At 41.5% G+C, this 17,014-nt stretch overlaps 1 protein-coding gene across 2 annotated transcripts in view; it reads left to right on the top strand.

Annotated features, from left to right (window-relative positions):
* The window catches only part of LOC311044777 (glycogen debranching enzyme-like), a 34,885-nt gene extending 19,253 nt beyond the window's left edge, over positions 1-15,632 (top strand). For both annotated transcript variants that reach the window (XM_084056561.1, XM_084056562.1), the window contains exons 15-35: positions 404-505; positions 1,055-1,210; positions 1,403-1,547; positions 2,052-2,176; positions 2,368-2,480; positions 3,276-3,410; positions 3,553-3,683; positions 4,666-4,802; positions 4,927-5,060; positions 5,522-5,697; positions 6,003-6,105; positions 6,317-6,440; positions 6,854-6,955; positions 7,229-7,340; positions 7,611-7,746; positions 8,285-8,397; positions 8,529-8,740; positions 9,954-10,051; positions 10,353-10,440; positions 10,951-11,084; positions 12,035-15,632. In XM_084056561.1, the coding sequence (XP_083912687.1) occupies positions 404-505; positions 1,055-1,210; positions 1,403-1,547; positions 2,052-2,176; positions 2,368-2,480; positions 3,276-3,410; positions 3,553-3,683; positions 4,666-4,802; positions 4,927-5,060; positions 5,522-5,697; positions 6,003-6,105; positions 6,317-6,440; positions 6,854-6,955; positions 7,229-7,340; positions 7,611-7,746; positions 8,285-8,397; positions 8,529-8,740; positions 9,954-10,051; positions 10,353-10,440; positions 10,951-11,084; positions 12,035-12,152 (2,694 nt within the window). In that variant the 3' untranslated portion in view covers positions 12,153-15,632. The remainder of the gene's footprint in view (positions 1-403; positions 506-1,054; positions 1,211-1,402; positions 1,548-2,051; positions 2,177-2,367; positions 2,481-3,275; positions 3,411-3,552; positions 3,684-4,665; positions 4,803-4,926; positions 5,061-5,521; positions 5,698-6,002; positions 6,106-6,316; positions 6,441-6,853; positions 6,956-7,228; positions 7,341-7,610; positions 7,747-8,284; positions 8,398-8,528; positions 8,741-9,953; positions 10,052-10,352; positions 10,441-10,950; positions 11,085-12,034) is intronic.
* Positions 15,633-17,014: the final 1,382 nt, after the last annotated feature.

Raw genomic sequence — 17,014 nt, 5'->3', positions numbered from 1 at the left:
GATTACAGAGATTATTCTATCTTACTTTTTAGATTAATTGAATAATCAAGAAGCGTGTTTTTTTCTTTCTTTTTTTCTTAATATATCAACGTATCGATTAAACACTTACAATTACCACAAGCATTGTTTTATACTTCCTCAGACAATGTGCCATGCAATAATAGTTAAAATGGCCGATCTTAAGATCAGTTATTTGAACTATTTTTGTATTTTAAAAAAATATTACGCTTTTCACCCATATCGACATGCCCAGAATTAGGGATTAATTATTTATCGATAAAGTTTTGTAATAATTATTGAAGTTTTTTTTTTAAATAATCGATTAAATTGATTAGTTCAATTAACTGTTGCAGCTCTAATGAATGGAAAGGCTTTTCTGATCAGGTTTCTTTTTGTGTTCCAGCTGCGCTCTGCTTTAGACTCTCTGCCCAGTTCAGCTGTAGTCTCTATGGCCTGCTGTGCTACTGGCTCCACTAGAGGATATGATGAACTGGTGCCACATCAGGTAACACAGACACACATTGCGCAACTACTTATAGTCATACGTAAATAAAAATGCTCGCTGTCGTGCAGAAACCTTGAATGTCCAAAACGGTTACTTTCCGGGAAATGGAAAAAAAATTACCTGTGTTGCAATTGATCCAACGTAGTTATTATTTAGTCACAAGCTTTTGTGAATATTTTCCATAGGTTGAGTATTTGTAAAACACACAAAATGTTTTCAAACATTTGAAATATATTTTTCAAAAATGTTGAAAAATAGCAAAAATAGCAGATCTACAAGTTTACAACACGTCACAATGCAACGCGTTGTGAGCTTTTAGATTTGCTATCTTGGCTACGTTTGCGCAACGCTGTCATGATACAAAGTAGGGAAGATTAAATTATGGTGCTGAATTTTTTTTCTACTCGACAGTGATGAAATACTGTGTGTGTGTGTGTGTGTGTGTGTGTGTGTGTGTGTGTGTGTGTGTGTGTGTGTGTGTGTGTGTGTGTGTGTGTGTGTGTGTGTGTGTGTGTGTGTGTGTGTGTGTGTGTGTGTGTGTGTGTGTAGATCTCTGTTGTGAAGGAGGAGCGTTGCTACCCTAAATGGAACGCCTCAGCCACCCCCACTTCCCATGCTGAGGTCGCCGCCCAGAGTGGCATCATAGCTGGTAAACTGGCGCTCAACCAACTGCACCAGGAACTGGCTGCCCAGGGATTCCTGCAGGTAGTTGTTTTCTGAACATCTTAGTTAAACAACACATATTTAGTAGAGTAAAGCAGCTGTTCTCATACCTTTTCGTGTCAAGGACCCCCAAATTATGTATTTGGCCACAGACCCCATCTGAAAATATTTTGTGCAAGGGACCCCATGCAAGATAATTCATTTAAGCCTCATATGATGTCACTTACTGTCTAGGTGTACGTGGATCAGGTGGACGCAGACATCGTGGCGGTGACCCGTCACTGTCCCAGCACCCACCAGTCTGTAGTGTCTGTGTGTAGGACGGCCTTCTGGAAGAACCATCAGTACCCCAGCAGTGTACCCCCCATGTTCATACCGGGTAGGAACAGTACACACTGTTTGCACCTTATGCTTATGTCATTTCACTGGAAATACCTAGGGCTGTCACCAACGTTCCCTGTAACGTGCGCGGCCGTGCACGTGCCCGGAATGTTCCGCGCAGAACAAATCTAGTGCAGATAAGACAAGTAACTTCAATATACAAAATAGGCCATATTTAATAATTTTATACTTTCAGAATTATAGCGCAAATCTACTAGCTCAACACGTCGCGATGCGACACGCTGTGAGATTGTGATCTGCAATTTCCCCTATTTCTTTTTTTATGTTTGAAAATGTATGAACAATTTTCAACATTGATTATGACAATTATGCAAAATAATTGTGATTATCTAAAATAATTGCAATTAGGCGATTATCTAATAATTGTGACAGGCCTACTGTAGAAATACCACATCCCATGTTGGCCAAAGAGTGATTGCATTGTTGTGCATTCTCTATCTCTCCCTCTGCCTCTCTCCCCCACCCCTCTCCCTCTCTCTAGGGAAGATAGAGGAAGTGGTGTTGGAGGCGAGGACCGTGGAGAGGAAAGCCGGGAGTTTTATGAAAGATGACAACTACATCAATGGCATGCCAGAGTACACTGTGGAAATAAAAGAACACATACCGGTAAATGTTATGATGATGATAATGAAGATATTATTGATAATGATGATGATAATGTTGGTGTTGATGTTAGTTCAGGTTTCACAACCTTGTCAAGGACATGATTATTATTCATATTAATATTGCTGCTACTACTACTACTACTACTAATAATAATAATAACAATATTCTTACAATAATAATAATGTATTTAGTTACAGGATAGTAAAGTAGTGAAGCAGGCTGGAGTTACCGCTAAAGGCCGATCAGAATTTGTCCAGGAGATCGTCTTCCAGAATCTCACACCTGGCAGTGTTATCGCCTTCAGGTATTTCACACACACACACACACACACACACACACACACACACACACACACACACACACACACACACACACACACACACACACACACACACACACACACACACACACACACACACACACACACACACACACACACACACTCACTCACTCACTCACTCACTCACTCACACACACACACACACACACACACACACACACACACACACACACACACACACACACACACACACACACACACACACACACACACACACACACACACTCACTCACTCACTCACTCACTCACTCACTCACTCACTCACTCACTCACTCACTCACTCACTCACTCACTCACTCACTCACTCACTCACTCACTCACTCACTCACTCACTCACTCACTCACTCACTCACTCACTCACTCACTCACTCACTCACTCACTCACTCACTCACTCACTCACTCACTCACTCACTCACTCACTCACTCACTCACTCACTCACTCACTCACTCACTCACTCACTCACTCACTCACTCACTCACTCACTCACTCACTCACTCACTCACTCACTCACTCACTCACTCACTCACTCACTCACTCACTCACTCACTCACTCACTCACTCACTCAGAAATACCCGCATGCACACAGACCACAAAAACAAACAAACAAAAAGAAAAACAGCTGAAAATATCACATCATTGCTTCACTGTCTCTTTTTTATCCCCTGTCTCTCTGACTTTCTCCAACTTTCTCTCTGTCTGCTTTCGCTGTGTCTTCTGCTGTCACTGTCACTCTGTGTCTCTGTGCTGTCCTCCCAGGGTGAGTTTGGACCCTAAGGCCCAGCAGTTGGTGGGTGTTCTGAGGCACTACCTGACTCAGTTCAGCCCTAAGTACCGCAGAGGCAGCACCCCCGACCCAAACACACCACCAGCCCTCCAGACACCACTAGCACAGTGAGTGTACAGTAGGGGTTCAATTCCATGCATTGCTCAAAGGGTGGTGCGTAGCATTAATAAGGCCAGGTTTGAAGGATTAATGTTTCCATAAGCAAAAGTGTGTGCGTGTGCGTGTGCGTGTGTGTGCGTTCACATACAGGTTAATGTCCAAGCTCACTTTGGCAGATCTGAACGTTCTGCTGTTTCGTTGCGATTCTGAAGAACAGGAAGACGGAGGAGGATGTTACGGTATTCCTGGATGGGAGACTCTGAAATACGCTGGACTGCAAGGTACATTCATTTATACTGTACAGCATAATGCAAGGTACTTTCATTTACACTCTAAAGCATAATGCAACGCTATAGCTGCCCACATACCAACCATGGAGTCCCCTGCTGTACCTTAGCAGAGGCCATGTCTACACACCTCCTGCCAAGAGACCACTTTCATCTGTGATGTGTTTCATCTTATTATTTTTCACTCCAGATTAGTCTCTTCTGACAAACCCGAAATGTTTCTCACTTCTTTCATCTATTTACTATGGGAAATTCACAAATTCAGGGAGTGTATATTTCTGATGCCAGTTGCGTCATTAAGGCCACACCATCTCAGGGGCTTCTGGTAACAGCTCAAAAGAGGGAAACTGCTATATGATATATAACAGTAATATCGATACCACTGTGTCAGAACCTCTTTAATTGGCCTCTAGTAGTGATGCGCGGGTCAGGTTTATTCATAACCCACCCGCACTGGAGCCCAACCCGCCCCAACCCGTCCCGCAAAACTGAATATAAATCAACAACCCAGCCCGTTCCGCAATCCGCCAAAAAAAACAAAAACACAAGCAAGTCCATTCAATTGCTTTCCAGAGAGACAGAGAGGGACAGAGGGAGGGAGAGAGAGAGAGAAGTCTTGTGCACGAGAGAGAGATAAGGTGTGTTTTGATGGGTTTTTTTCTTCCGTGGGTTGACCCGCGTCTCCCACCCCACGATACTTGCGTCGTAATCTATTACCCGTCCGCCCACACCGCGGTTCAACCCGCGGGACCTGCGGGCTTCGGGTCGACCCGCGCATCACTAGCCTCTAGTATCTATGAATAGAAATAGTGACAGTAACCACTGGCTCCATACTGATACTGGGGGGGGGTCCCCAGACCCCACATTGAGAGACAGCGCTGTATGCCAGTGTAGGTATGCAGCCACACACTTTATCTTCACTTGCCGTGCTGTGGTTGTTGGTTTACTGGTGTTGCTCTGCTGGGGCTTTGTGCAGGTCTGATTTCAGTGCTGGCTGACATTCGTCCCAACAACGACCTGGGACACCCTGTCTGTGCCAACCTGAGGCAGGGCGACTGGCTCATAGAGTACGTCTCCAACAGACTGGTAAACAAAGAGGGACCTCTGGCACAGGTGAGGCTTACAGTCATAACACTGCTGTCAAAGTTAACTTCTGATACTGATACAAATTTGATTCTCTGACGGATACCGCTTTCTCAATATTACGTCTCTCTGTCTTTGCTGGTTTGTATGGCAGGTGGGTCAGTGGTTGGTGGCCATGTTTGACTACCTGAAGCACATCCCACGTTACCTCATCCCCTGCTACTTTGATGCCATCTTGGTAGGAACCTACACCACTGCCCTGGATGCTACGTACAAGCGCATGTCCAGGTACGGTTGTACATTCCTGACCATCTGGGGTGGCCATAACTGAGTAGGTAGAGAGGCCATCTGGTAATCAGAAGGTCTCCGGTTTGCCTCCCAACCTGTCCATGTCTTAACCCCTAACAGCCCCCCCCCCCACCCACCCCAAGTGCTTATCATGACCATCTGAGCTGCCATCAGCTAGGTGAAGCTGAAACTTAATTTCCCTCACATGATTAACTGAGCCACCCCCCCTGTCCCAATCTCACACATACAATAGGTTGGTTGATTGGTTGATTGATACAATTTAAACATTTATTTGATCACTGGTTTGCCTAAATACAGGGTGTTGAGTAGTTTGTATGTTTATTTGAAGCTTGTTTTGTTTTCCAATCCCTTCAGCTGGGTTAATGCATAGTGTAATATTGTACAGGAGCAGTGGTAACTGGCATTAGTTGCACTAATACAGTCTTTCTCTCTCCTTGTAGTTTTATCCAGAATGGCTCCAGCTTTGTGCGCCTCTTGGCTTTGGGTTCGGTCCAGATGTGTGGTGTTGGCCGTTTTCCCGCCCTTCCTCCAGTTTCCTCGGAGATAGATGACGTTCCGTACCGCCTCAGTCCAACCACAGGGGAAAAGGAGCAGTGCTGTGTCTCACTGGCTGCAGGTAGCCAATCACCTTCTGGGATGTTATGGTGTTTTGATGGCAATAACTGAGTGATTGATTGCTCACAGTAAATTCAAGCTACGGGTAAAATCATGTTGAAAAACACCTCACGTGGACTGATCATTTAACACTTGTATTTCCACTTCCAAGGTCATGTGAATCAGATAAGAAAGATCATTGTTTTGTGTACAAGTATTTACGGATGCAAGCATGTAAGAAATATTCTAATTATTATCAACCAATGCAAACAACATTGTTAATACAACTTTACAGTACATCCAGTCTATTTTATTTTTATTCTCCAGGTCTTCCTCATTTCTCTGCGGGTATTTTCCGCTGTTGGGGCAGAGATACTTTCATTTCTCTGAGGGGATTGATGCTGCTGACTGGTAGACATGTTGAGTCACGGTATGGCACTGATCACAGAGTGTGTGTGTGTGTTTAGATGTCTATACAATGTGTGTTCATGCATAAGTATTCACATAATTATGTGTGAGTGTGCTTTTGTACGTGCAGTGCACATCATCTGCATGTTCACACGTGATTGCTCGTGTTTGTATGTACACTCTCTAATGACCAAACTGGCATCTGTATCCTCTGTCGTCCCGTCTCTTATTAGCAACATAATCCTGGCCGTTGCGGGGACCCTGCGCCACGGCTTGATCCCAAACCTGCTGGGAGAGGGACGCTGTGCCAGGTTCAACTGCAGAGACGCAGTGTGGTGGTGGCTCCAATGCATCCAGGTACTGACTGATGCATACACTATTAATGCATCCAGGTACTGACTGATACATACGGTATTAATGCATCCAGGTACTGACTGATACATAAGGTATTAATGCATCCAGGTACTGACTGATACATACGGTATTAATGCATCCAGGTACTGACTGATACATACGGTATTAATGCATCCAGGTACTGACTGATAAGGTATTAATGCAACCAGGTACTGGTGGATACTGTCACGACCTGGCTCATAAGGACAGACACGACCACATACTGTACTCTTGAAAGTACTGTAAACTGATGATATACTGCAAATATCTACCTTATGCAAAGTATATATAAATAAATGTTATAGCTGAATTAACCGGTTTCATTGTGACTCACAGTGCTGTGATATGATAGTGTTTGATAATTTATTTTCATTCAGGACTACGCTACCCATGTGCCCCAGGGGCTTGAAATTCTGCGTTGCCCTGTCACGCGCATGTACCCCACTGATGACTCAGAGCCATGCAAACCTGGAGAAGTGGTATGTCTCAAACACACACACACACACACACACACACACACACACACACACACACACTGTCAGGATACACACAGATGCAAAAGTTGAATCACAAGATATGAGTAAGACAGTAGCTGTTGCAATTATATGTATTTTTCCACAGGTTAGACGTAACATTGTTAGATTTAATGTCACTGAAAGTTAATCTGTCTCAGCAAAAAAGTGGCATTGAAACATTTCACATTGTTAGTCATTCTAATATGTGTGTGTGTGTATGTATTTGTATGTGTACAGGAGCAGCCACTATATGATGTGATACAGGATGCCCTGCAGCGCCATCTAGAGGGCATCTCTTTCAGAGAGAGAAATGCTGGACCCAAGATAGACATGCATATGAGGGATGAAGGTGCGTGGGCGAGCGTGTGTGTGTGTGTGTGTGTGTGTGTGTGTGTGTGTGTGTGTGTGTGTGTGTGCGCGTGTGTGTGCGTGCATGAGGGTGTGTTCCATATCTATGTAACTGAATGACATTCAAGGTTGACATTAAAAGCAGGGTTCTGTTAGTTTGTACATTTTGGTGGGGTTAAATCAACCATTGCCCTGAACTATCTTGAAGCCATGCTTAACTTTCAACGTTGGACATTAACCTGTACTTGCCCTTACCCTTGACCCCTGCCAGGGTTCAACGTGGCTGCCAAAGTTGACCCAGTGACAGGTTTTGTATCTGGCGGCAACCGTTTTAACTGTGGAACGTGGATGGACAAGATGGGAGAGAGCGAGCGAGCCAGGAATAAAGGCATGCCTGCTACACCAAGGTACAGTAATACCACACACACACACCGTAGATACGCACATAGGCTTGTAGACAGAGTATCAGATGCTTATGTAATCTCTTAAACTATCATGAGCCGTGGATGTGCCGTTCCAGATGTGGGTGTATCAGCAATATTCTGCTGACAAAGTGCAAGTCTGCCCAATGACATAATGCCATATGTTACTGGCAAACAAATATCACACCCCCTCTTCCACTTTATTTGTCGAACGATTGGATAGGCTGCACAGACCAATAATTATATGACAAGATTAAATGCAATAAAAGCCAGGGTTCTTATGGTTGGTTGTCCCTTTTCATTAGGCCCACCTCGTTAGTCCTGTAGTACGGTACCGTTGGTGTGTCAAACTTTCAAACCGAAGCACTTATCTCCTTTTGAAAATTAGGGATTAAATACTAGATATATTAGATACTAGATATTTCATTTTTGAATCGATTAGATTGGTATTTGAAGGCTTATGTCTGCCTAACTCGCGTTCTCTAATGTTATCTTTTTATGTTTCTGTGTGTCCTTGCTCCAGAGATGGAGCGGCAGTAGAGATAGTTGGTCTCAGCAAATCCACAGTACGCTGGGTGGTAGAGCTCCATGAGAAAGGACTGTTCCCCTACAGTGGCGCCACAGTACACAGAGATGGTAACTCACAGACACCAACCAGCTGTGACCAATGACCATTCCCTGTAACATAATATTTGGGGTTTAGACCCTTGGTTTTACAGAGATATTTGATTACATTAAAACTATATATGTATGCAATACATTTCCAGGTAAGGAAGTGTTCATCTCGTATGCCCAGTGGAACAAGCAGCTCCAGCAGACGTTCGAGGCAGGTTTCTGGGTGTCTGGGGAGTCGGGGGATCCCGACGAGAAGCACCCTGATCTGGTGCATAAAAAAGGCATCTATAAGGACAGCTATGGGGCCTCCAGTGCATGGTGTGACTATCAGCTGAGACCCAATTTCGCCATCGCCATGGTGGTGGTAGGTCAACAAACACACTCAGACAGACTGATAGACAGTATCATTATCACCGTGGTGGTAGGGCAACAAACACACTCACACAGACTGATAGACAGTATCATTATCACCATGGTGGTGGTAGGTCAACAAACACACTCAGACAGACTGATAGACAGTATCATTATCACCATGGTGGTGGTATGTCAACAAACACACTGAGACAGACTGATAGACAGTATCATTATCACCATGGTGGTGGAACATGGTGCCCAGACGTCCCAGTTTGCCAACACTACAATGTCCCGGTTTTCATCATTTACTACCAAATTGTACTGGTTTTCGCCACAATTAAAATAATAATACTTCTTTTCAGCCCCTACATAGATGTTTATCATTATTACAATTGACAATGTAGGCTCTTATCCAGAGTGACTTACAAGTGTGAGATTTTAAGTGTTTTTTTTAAACCTTATAAAGTCAATGCAAGCTTACATGGAGCGAAAAAGCAAAGCGAAAAAGCGTCTTTTAATTATTCGGAACGAGTCCGAATTTTGCGTATATTCGCCGGTGTGTAATGACCTTTAGCATGACCAATAACAATAAATGGGGTAAATAGTCACATAAGTAGATTGCAGAATGTAGTTCCTCAAAGGAGCTAGGAAACCAAGTAAACCATGAACATAGCATCTGTCTTAACAACAGTTTCTGTTGAAAGGTGCAGTCACTAGGTGTGCTAAGCACTAAAATAATCTTAGCCGATAATAGCCTATCTTGTAGATCGGCTATTATCACAATTTTTTAAATAGGACTTAAGTGGTAAAGGATCCTGGTTTGGGTGTTTTTTGGGAAGCCCCTCTAACAGACAAACAGGCAGATGAACAGACAGAAACACAAACATGCATACAAACAAAACATGCGATCGACTATGAATTGCTGAACATACATACAGCACTACACCTGTGTTGAAGCAACTGCTTTCAGTATACTCTGTATTCCTCTCTTATACAAAATAAATGCTTTAATTTGTTAGTCAGTTGCAGTTCGTTCATGGATGGTATTTTGTGATTTGTATTTGTGATATTAGATCGGCCAATATTAATTGTTATTGTGATACCTACAACTGTGTGAATTTAGAATGTGTTTGTATAATAGTGTGTTGCTGCTTCCTCGGATTCACTCTGTTGGCTGTTGGTGTTGTGATGATTAGGTTGACTGGGTTTGTACTGACTGACAGGCTCCAGAGATGTTTACCGTGGAGAGAGCGTGGACGGCCTTGGAGGTTGCAGAGAAAAAGCTTCTGGGACCTCTGGGGATGAAGACCCTGGACCCTGAGTAATACACACACACACACACACACACACACACACACACACACACACACACACACACACACACACACACACACACACACACACACACACACACACACACACACAAGATCCTGCATCTCAAAGCCTGTTCATTTTCATAAATAGAATGCCCAATAGCTTTGTATTTTTACTCTCCTTTTATTATTGTTGTTTTATAAAAAAAAGAAAAGTTATAATAAGATGCACTTTGAGAAGACTTTCTTGTTCTAACACTAGTACATCAACTCATCATATCAAAGTAACACTCCATGTTGTCGCCTTAGTGACATGGTGTACTGCGGCGTCTATGACAACGCCCTCGACAACGACAACTACAATGTGTCCAGGGGCTTCAACTACCACCAGGGACCAGTGAGTCACACAACTCTTCTCTGCTGGTCTGGAGCGGTAGTGGCAATAAACCCAATAAGACCTGAGGCCGATTCTACAAACAGTTTTCTGAAAAGCTTATGTTGCTAAATCAGTGGTGCTCAAACTTTTTCATGTTAAGAACCCCCAAAATTATATGTATTTGGCCGCGGACCCCCATCTCAAAATATTTTGTTCCAGGGACCCCTCAGAAGCAAAGATTTGAGTTAAAAATGTTCGCTTTTAAAATGTATATTTATTCAAAGATTTGCACACATTTTCACGATTTATTAAAAATAGCAGATCTACAAGCTCATAACGTGGCACAAAGTGACGCAGCAGCACAGTATATCTGGGGTGACTGTGGTGCTCTAGAGTAATTCCTGCTTGCAAAACTCCTTTGAAATAAGGACAAGCTAATGGATTTCATTGCATGTCTGTCTTTCTGCCTCTCTGTCTCTGCCTCTCAATCTCTGTTGATAATTCTGTGTCTGCATTTCTCTCTGGAAATAGGAGTGGTTATGGCCAGTAGGCTACTTTCTACGTGCTAAACTGCACTTTGCCAAGAAGCTGAGTGAGGAAGCCTACAGAGAGACTGTCACCCTGGTCAAAAATGTGTTGTCAAAACACTATACCCACCTGGAGAGGTAGGAATACTTTGTCTGTTTCTGTGTTTTCCTTCTGGTTTCTGTCCTGTCCTAAATCCCGTCATTTAACCGAAGCAACTGTAGTCTTTTGTCCTCTTTCATGTATTTCAGTGTAGGGCTGGGTAATATTTGGGTAATATTTTTAATGAACAATATGGGGAAATAAATAACAAAAAAGCTCAGGTCAGGTGCAAATTATTCACCCAAATCATCTCCCCTCTCTCTCTCTCTGTTACTTCCCCTTTAACGTATGGTTTCAAATTTCAGTAAACATGGATGGAGGTACATTGTTGAATAGTGTGTTTATGGAAGTTTATAGAACCATAATGTGGTGTGTATAACCTTGATGTTTGGTCCATAGATATTAGGGGTGTGCCGATACACTAATTTCACCAAACGATACGATACGATATTTGGCTCACAACTTCGATACGATTTCGATACGATACGATACGCACTTTTTTTATTATGAAAATATATGGGGGTGTAAAAAAGTAAATGCAAACAAATAATTCTGTTTTTGCATTATTCAGACATGCAAACTTGTAGCTTTTCAGCTACAATAGCCGTTTTCAATCCAAATAGGGCAATAGTGTGACACCTGACCCCCCCAAAAAAAACATGTTGTCACCCTTTTCACCTCGGGGCTGTTTGCATGCCTGATTATAATGATTGTAAAAAAAAAAAAAAAAAAAAAAAAAAGTTTTTTTTTTTTTTCAAAACGATATTTTTTTTTTCCAAAACGATACATATCGTCACGAAAACGTATCGCGATATATCGCGGGACGATATATCGGCACACCCCTAATAGATATCATTGTACAACTATCATGTCATGACTCATGGCCATCAGTGTGTATGTAATTAAGTGCAATACTCAAGTAAATGTACTTAGTTACTGTCCACCACTGAGTAAGGACCTTTTATGTTGCTGTTCTCATCCCTCTCAGGTCCCCATGGAAAGGCTTACCAGAGTTGACCAATGAGAACGGCCAGTACTGCCCCTTCAGCTGTGAAACCCAGGCCTGGTCTCTGGCCACGGTGCTTGAGGTCCTGCATGACCTGTAGATGACCTCCCCGTGTGACCACATCTCTTCCTGTGTTGTTGAGAGGTAGTCCTTTCTACTGTAGTAGTCCCTGTTGTAGCCCAGAGAGGAGGAAGGAGATTTCACAGGGCTGATACAAACGGGCACTTTACTTATAGTAATATATCCGATTTAGTGAATTCTCCCTCTTCCTCGCTAGTAAGGCCTAACGTCAAGGCTAAATTTATACTCCGTTGCATGACCAGCACTTTTTTTCAGTTGAAAACATGTCATTTCTGTAGAGCGACATGGTTGTGCAACAAAGTATAAATTAGCGTGAAAGATTACCAGGTTTAGCCCCAATAATTCTGCAGTGCCTCCTCCAGTAGCTCAGTTTTTATAAAATACCAGGGTGTGTCATGGTTTGTGGACAACTTCTAAATGGATATACAGTAGAACCAGCATTTTACAGAGCCAGCATGTCTATCAGATACAAAAGAAAATCCAAACATTCTGGTTTCCTAGTGCTGGTTATGCACTAGTGTCACAGAAGCGCTGATTGTTGCAGTTGTCAGTGTCTATACCTGAGTAATCTATAGACCAGTGATTCTCAGCCTGTGGGCCGGGGCCCACTGGTATTGCAAGTGGGCCCCCAACTAATTGGAAAATATAACATTAATATTAAAAAAGAAATAATGTAAAAATGTCATGGTGTTTTTTCTTTACAACTTTGAAAAATACGTTTTCATAGTGATACCGATAAATATGAACTTTAATGTTAGTTCCATTGATCCAAGGCGGAACACAAATAAGCATAATGCTGAAAAATGCACGTGTGCACTTTTCAAGATTTTCAAGTGGGCCCTGATCCAGAAAAGGTTGAGAATCCCTGCTGTAAACCTTGTAGAAAGAAAGGTCTTCCTATAGGGGTAAAGTGGTGCATGGTTTGGTCTACAGTGCTTGGCCTGGCTGGAACACACACATGTATTATGTTTAGTGGAGTCACGGCAGGTCATTTGAAAACCCCACCAGCTACAGTAGCGGAATGCTAAACCACCCGTGAACAGGCATCAGATGCATACGATACTTACATACACAAATAAGAGCTGTACTATATGGGACAGTTCAGTTGTTCCTGGTGGTATATAAACAGTATTTCAGTAGCAGTATCTGGTTTTGCTGTTTACAAACCCATAGGTATGATCTCAGTCTGCTGAAATGGGTGAGAATAGATTTAAACAAATAAGCACTGAAACGGTAACATCTGTCAACCAGTTCATTATCTTTACGGCAGGAGAAATGTTTTTCTGCATTCTGTCCCAAACCAAAGAAGCATTAAGCTGTGTGTATTTTCAACTCAAGTTCAGCAGTTGTGGTCTGATAGAAAAACCTGGATGGGATAATTGTTTTCCCTCGTTCAAATTGAATTGTGATAACAATGAACATGGGAACATGGGATTTCTTTTTTTACTTTGCTTTATGTGAACATACCTAGTTAAATATAGTAAATATATGAAAATTTGATAACATTAATTGGGTTAATTTAACAAGACTGTAAGTAATAACATGATGAAAGATAGTATCAAAATACATCTGTGTGAGTCCAAAGCCCAGATACAAACTAGAGCTGTGAACCATTCCACCCTGTCGCCTAATATACATCACACAATGATGTCACAATGTGTCACATTGTTAGCTTGAAGATCGGCCTAGTCAACACCTGCGTTGTGTGGTGAAGTATAGATTAGGTGTTTACTTCCCTGTGGTACTTTTGGCTGTAGCTCGCTCCGTCATGCTGTGATCTAGGTTTATTTTTTTCCTTTTTTATTGAAATCAGTGGTTTTGGTGTTTATTAAATGTTACATCACCAGGTGCATTTCTGTCCTAGACAAAACTGGGTTCACTTCACCTTCAGTATAATTTAGTTATTAAAATAATAAATGTCTGGCACATGAAGGTCATGTCATATCCAAAGAATTAAACAGTCACTGAGAATAAATGCTGTCATTAGCAATGGCAGATTTTGTTTTTCTCTGCAGAGATGAAAGCAAATTGATGTCAGCCTTGCAGTGTCAGTCGGCTTCATTTTATTCTTACACATGCTGCACTGTTTGAGAAGAAAAGGGTATAACATTGGAGAGCTTTTATTAATGGAGAATGGTCGTTTTGACAAAAGCTGCTACAGTACTGTATGTGTCTGGGAATGTATCTATATAGTGCCATCACTGGTTTCCTGTTTTAAGTGTGTCATCACTATTACGCCCTAAACCCTACCTCTTAACCGTCACATCCCTTAACCTGTTCCTCACACATGTACACACATACAAATGTTTTATCTTTTTTATAGATTCAAGATCACAGGACAACTGATGCACCAGTGATGTTACAGTACATACTTGCACCCTTAAGCTCTTTATTCCCTTATATACGCCCACACCCTATGTTTTCATGTACTTACACTTTCTTTTATATAATTTATACTTAAAAAAAAAGATGCTCCCAATATACTTGCCACTTACATCATCCACCTAACACACTTACATTTTAACTTAATCCTAAACCATCCTCCATCCTCCTCCCTTACATACTAACTTCACACTAAACTATTGTCCACCCTACACCCTTAAATGGTAACTTCACCCTAAACCATAGTTTAGAGCCTCTTCAGGCCCCAAGGGAATAACATAAAGGTTTTAAGAAACTATCATTTATCATAGGTGATACTGTACATGAATGTAGTGTAACTATATTTAGCAGGTGAAACGGTTTGGTAGTTGTGTGTTGGTGCTACTGTAGTTACTGATTTACATTTACTGATTATCATCCCATCGTAATCAGTAAGAAATCCCCTTGGATTACTCTAGATCAATGATCATTCTCAGTTACATGATGTTGACAACATCAATTGGTATAAAAGTGATGAAACGGACAGTAGAACGTTGTTGCCATTTTTGAGTTGGAATGGTTAAAGTTTCACCCCATCTGGCAACTATGTAATAACAGAGTAAGTTGTACCTCAAACTAACATGTATGGTTAGTATTTTCACATTTCACATTCACACTTGTATTCCTCACCAGCATTTAAACTTGATATAATATTTCTCAAGATTTATCCCTCTATCACTCAACTGAAGCTTGCTGTTTCAAGAAGCAGGTTAACATAAATCTGATTTTGAAAGTGCTTGTACCTCTGCTTCGGTCAAGTCCTACTGTATGTGGCCAGAACATACCTGCAGATGTTTTGAGCAAGAAAATGAAATGAGACATCACCTTGGGCAATGTTGCAATATAACACAGTTCAAAAGTTAATCCAGTGTAGGATATCTGACTTGGTGTACTGTGTATTCTAACCCACAGCCTTACTATCTATCATAACCCCAATCTGGTCATTTAATTGGTCAGTGTGTGATGATGGTTGCATCAGTTGTTATTGTCAGCGTTGTGGTTTCAAATGTTTCCCTAATATTGCCATAGAGATGGAATGAATAAACAACCTGCTACAGTTCATGGCAGATCTACTTTGTGTGTGTGAGTGAGAGTTACCAGTCACAAGTTATTTTCATTCACACGTGTGTTTTATTTTATTTTATTATTTAACATTTATGATGCCAAATGATGAGTCTGATATATTGTTACAAACATTTAATATATAATTATTGAGAAGAATAAAGAAAGCAAAATAAGATGTTTAACGATAGATAGATAGATAAAATTGTAAAAATGTGATGGAACTCTAAAATAACAAAAAAAATAACAGCTCAGTAGGGTACAATCGTTCAAAAGTATGCTTGTACTATAGATTTCGAGAAATACATTTGAACTTTATGCTTTCTGTGTGTGAGAGTGCATCCAGTGCGTGCATTTGTGCTCGCTCACGTGGATGTCAGTAGTGGAAAGACATATTTAGCAGAAATAACCACAGTCCAGTTTTGGCACATACAACCTAGGCAAACAGAGAGATAAAGACAAATGTGTTAGTAACACAGTTCAGCCCTACAGGATCACAAACCAACCTGGTAGTAGTGAGGTAAAATAATACTTAACTGATTGAGTATTGTGACTTTTTTACGGCCACAGGAAACCTTGATTTTTATTTCATTCACCTCTACAATGTTGCTAATTTGAAATTTTAACGACCTCCATTGAGTTCAAATAAATTGGCCTTTAAGGTTTTAGAGTAAGACGTTTAAAACGAATCTACATGTAGAAACACAAAGTTCAAGAGTTACTGCTTTGTCTCCTCCCCTGTGGCATAAGTCGCTTATGCCACAGGGGATAAGTGTTTCTTGTTGATTTGCAGTTTATGCCACTGGGTAGACAAAGCAGTAGCTCTTGAACTTTGTGTTTATATGCTTACCTGTCCAAACTAGAGAGCCACTTGATCCATGCAGCACTTCCTCCATTTGTTTCATATTGATCTACATGTAGGTTTAAAATAAAAATGTAACCAATGGCCTTTCCCACGGATCATATCCTCTCTTGTGTAAAACGCTACATCGACTATAGATAATAATCTGTGCCACAAACTGTTGGGAAAATCCCCTTTTTGAATAACAGGCTTCTGGTGAGGGTATTTCCCCTTTAGGTAAAGTCTAAGGAAGAAGCTAGTCATTAAATCTCTAAACAAGTCAAATCACTAACAAGTCAGAGGCCCCTTTTCCATCGGGGTTGAACCAGTTCCGTTCTTTTTTCCCCACCAAATTTTGCACCACTTCAGAGTTCAGAACCCTAAAAGTTGGTTGGAACTGGAACCAAAATATACTTGTTTTTCTTGCCCTGAACTGGGAACCAAAGTGGGCGTGTCACTATTCTACAGGTTGGAAGATGCAGATACGATATAAACAATGGCAAAAGCAAGCGAAAAATCTTAATTAATTCAAAAAATAAAGAAAAGGGAGACTGTAA

Source organism: Gymnoscopelus microlampas (assembly GCF_963454915.1).
Source record: "Gymnoscopelus microlampas genome assembly, chromosome: 5".
NCBI classification, from domain to species: Eukaryota; Metazoa; Chordata; class Actinopteri; order Myctophiformes; family Myctophidae; genus Gymnoscopelus; species Gymnoscopelus microlampas.
This window is presented reverse-complemented; position numbering and strand designations above follow the sequence as displayed.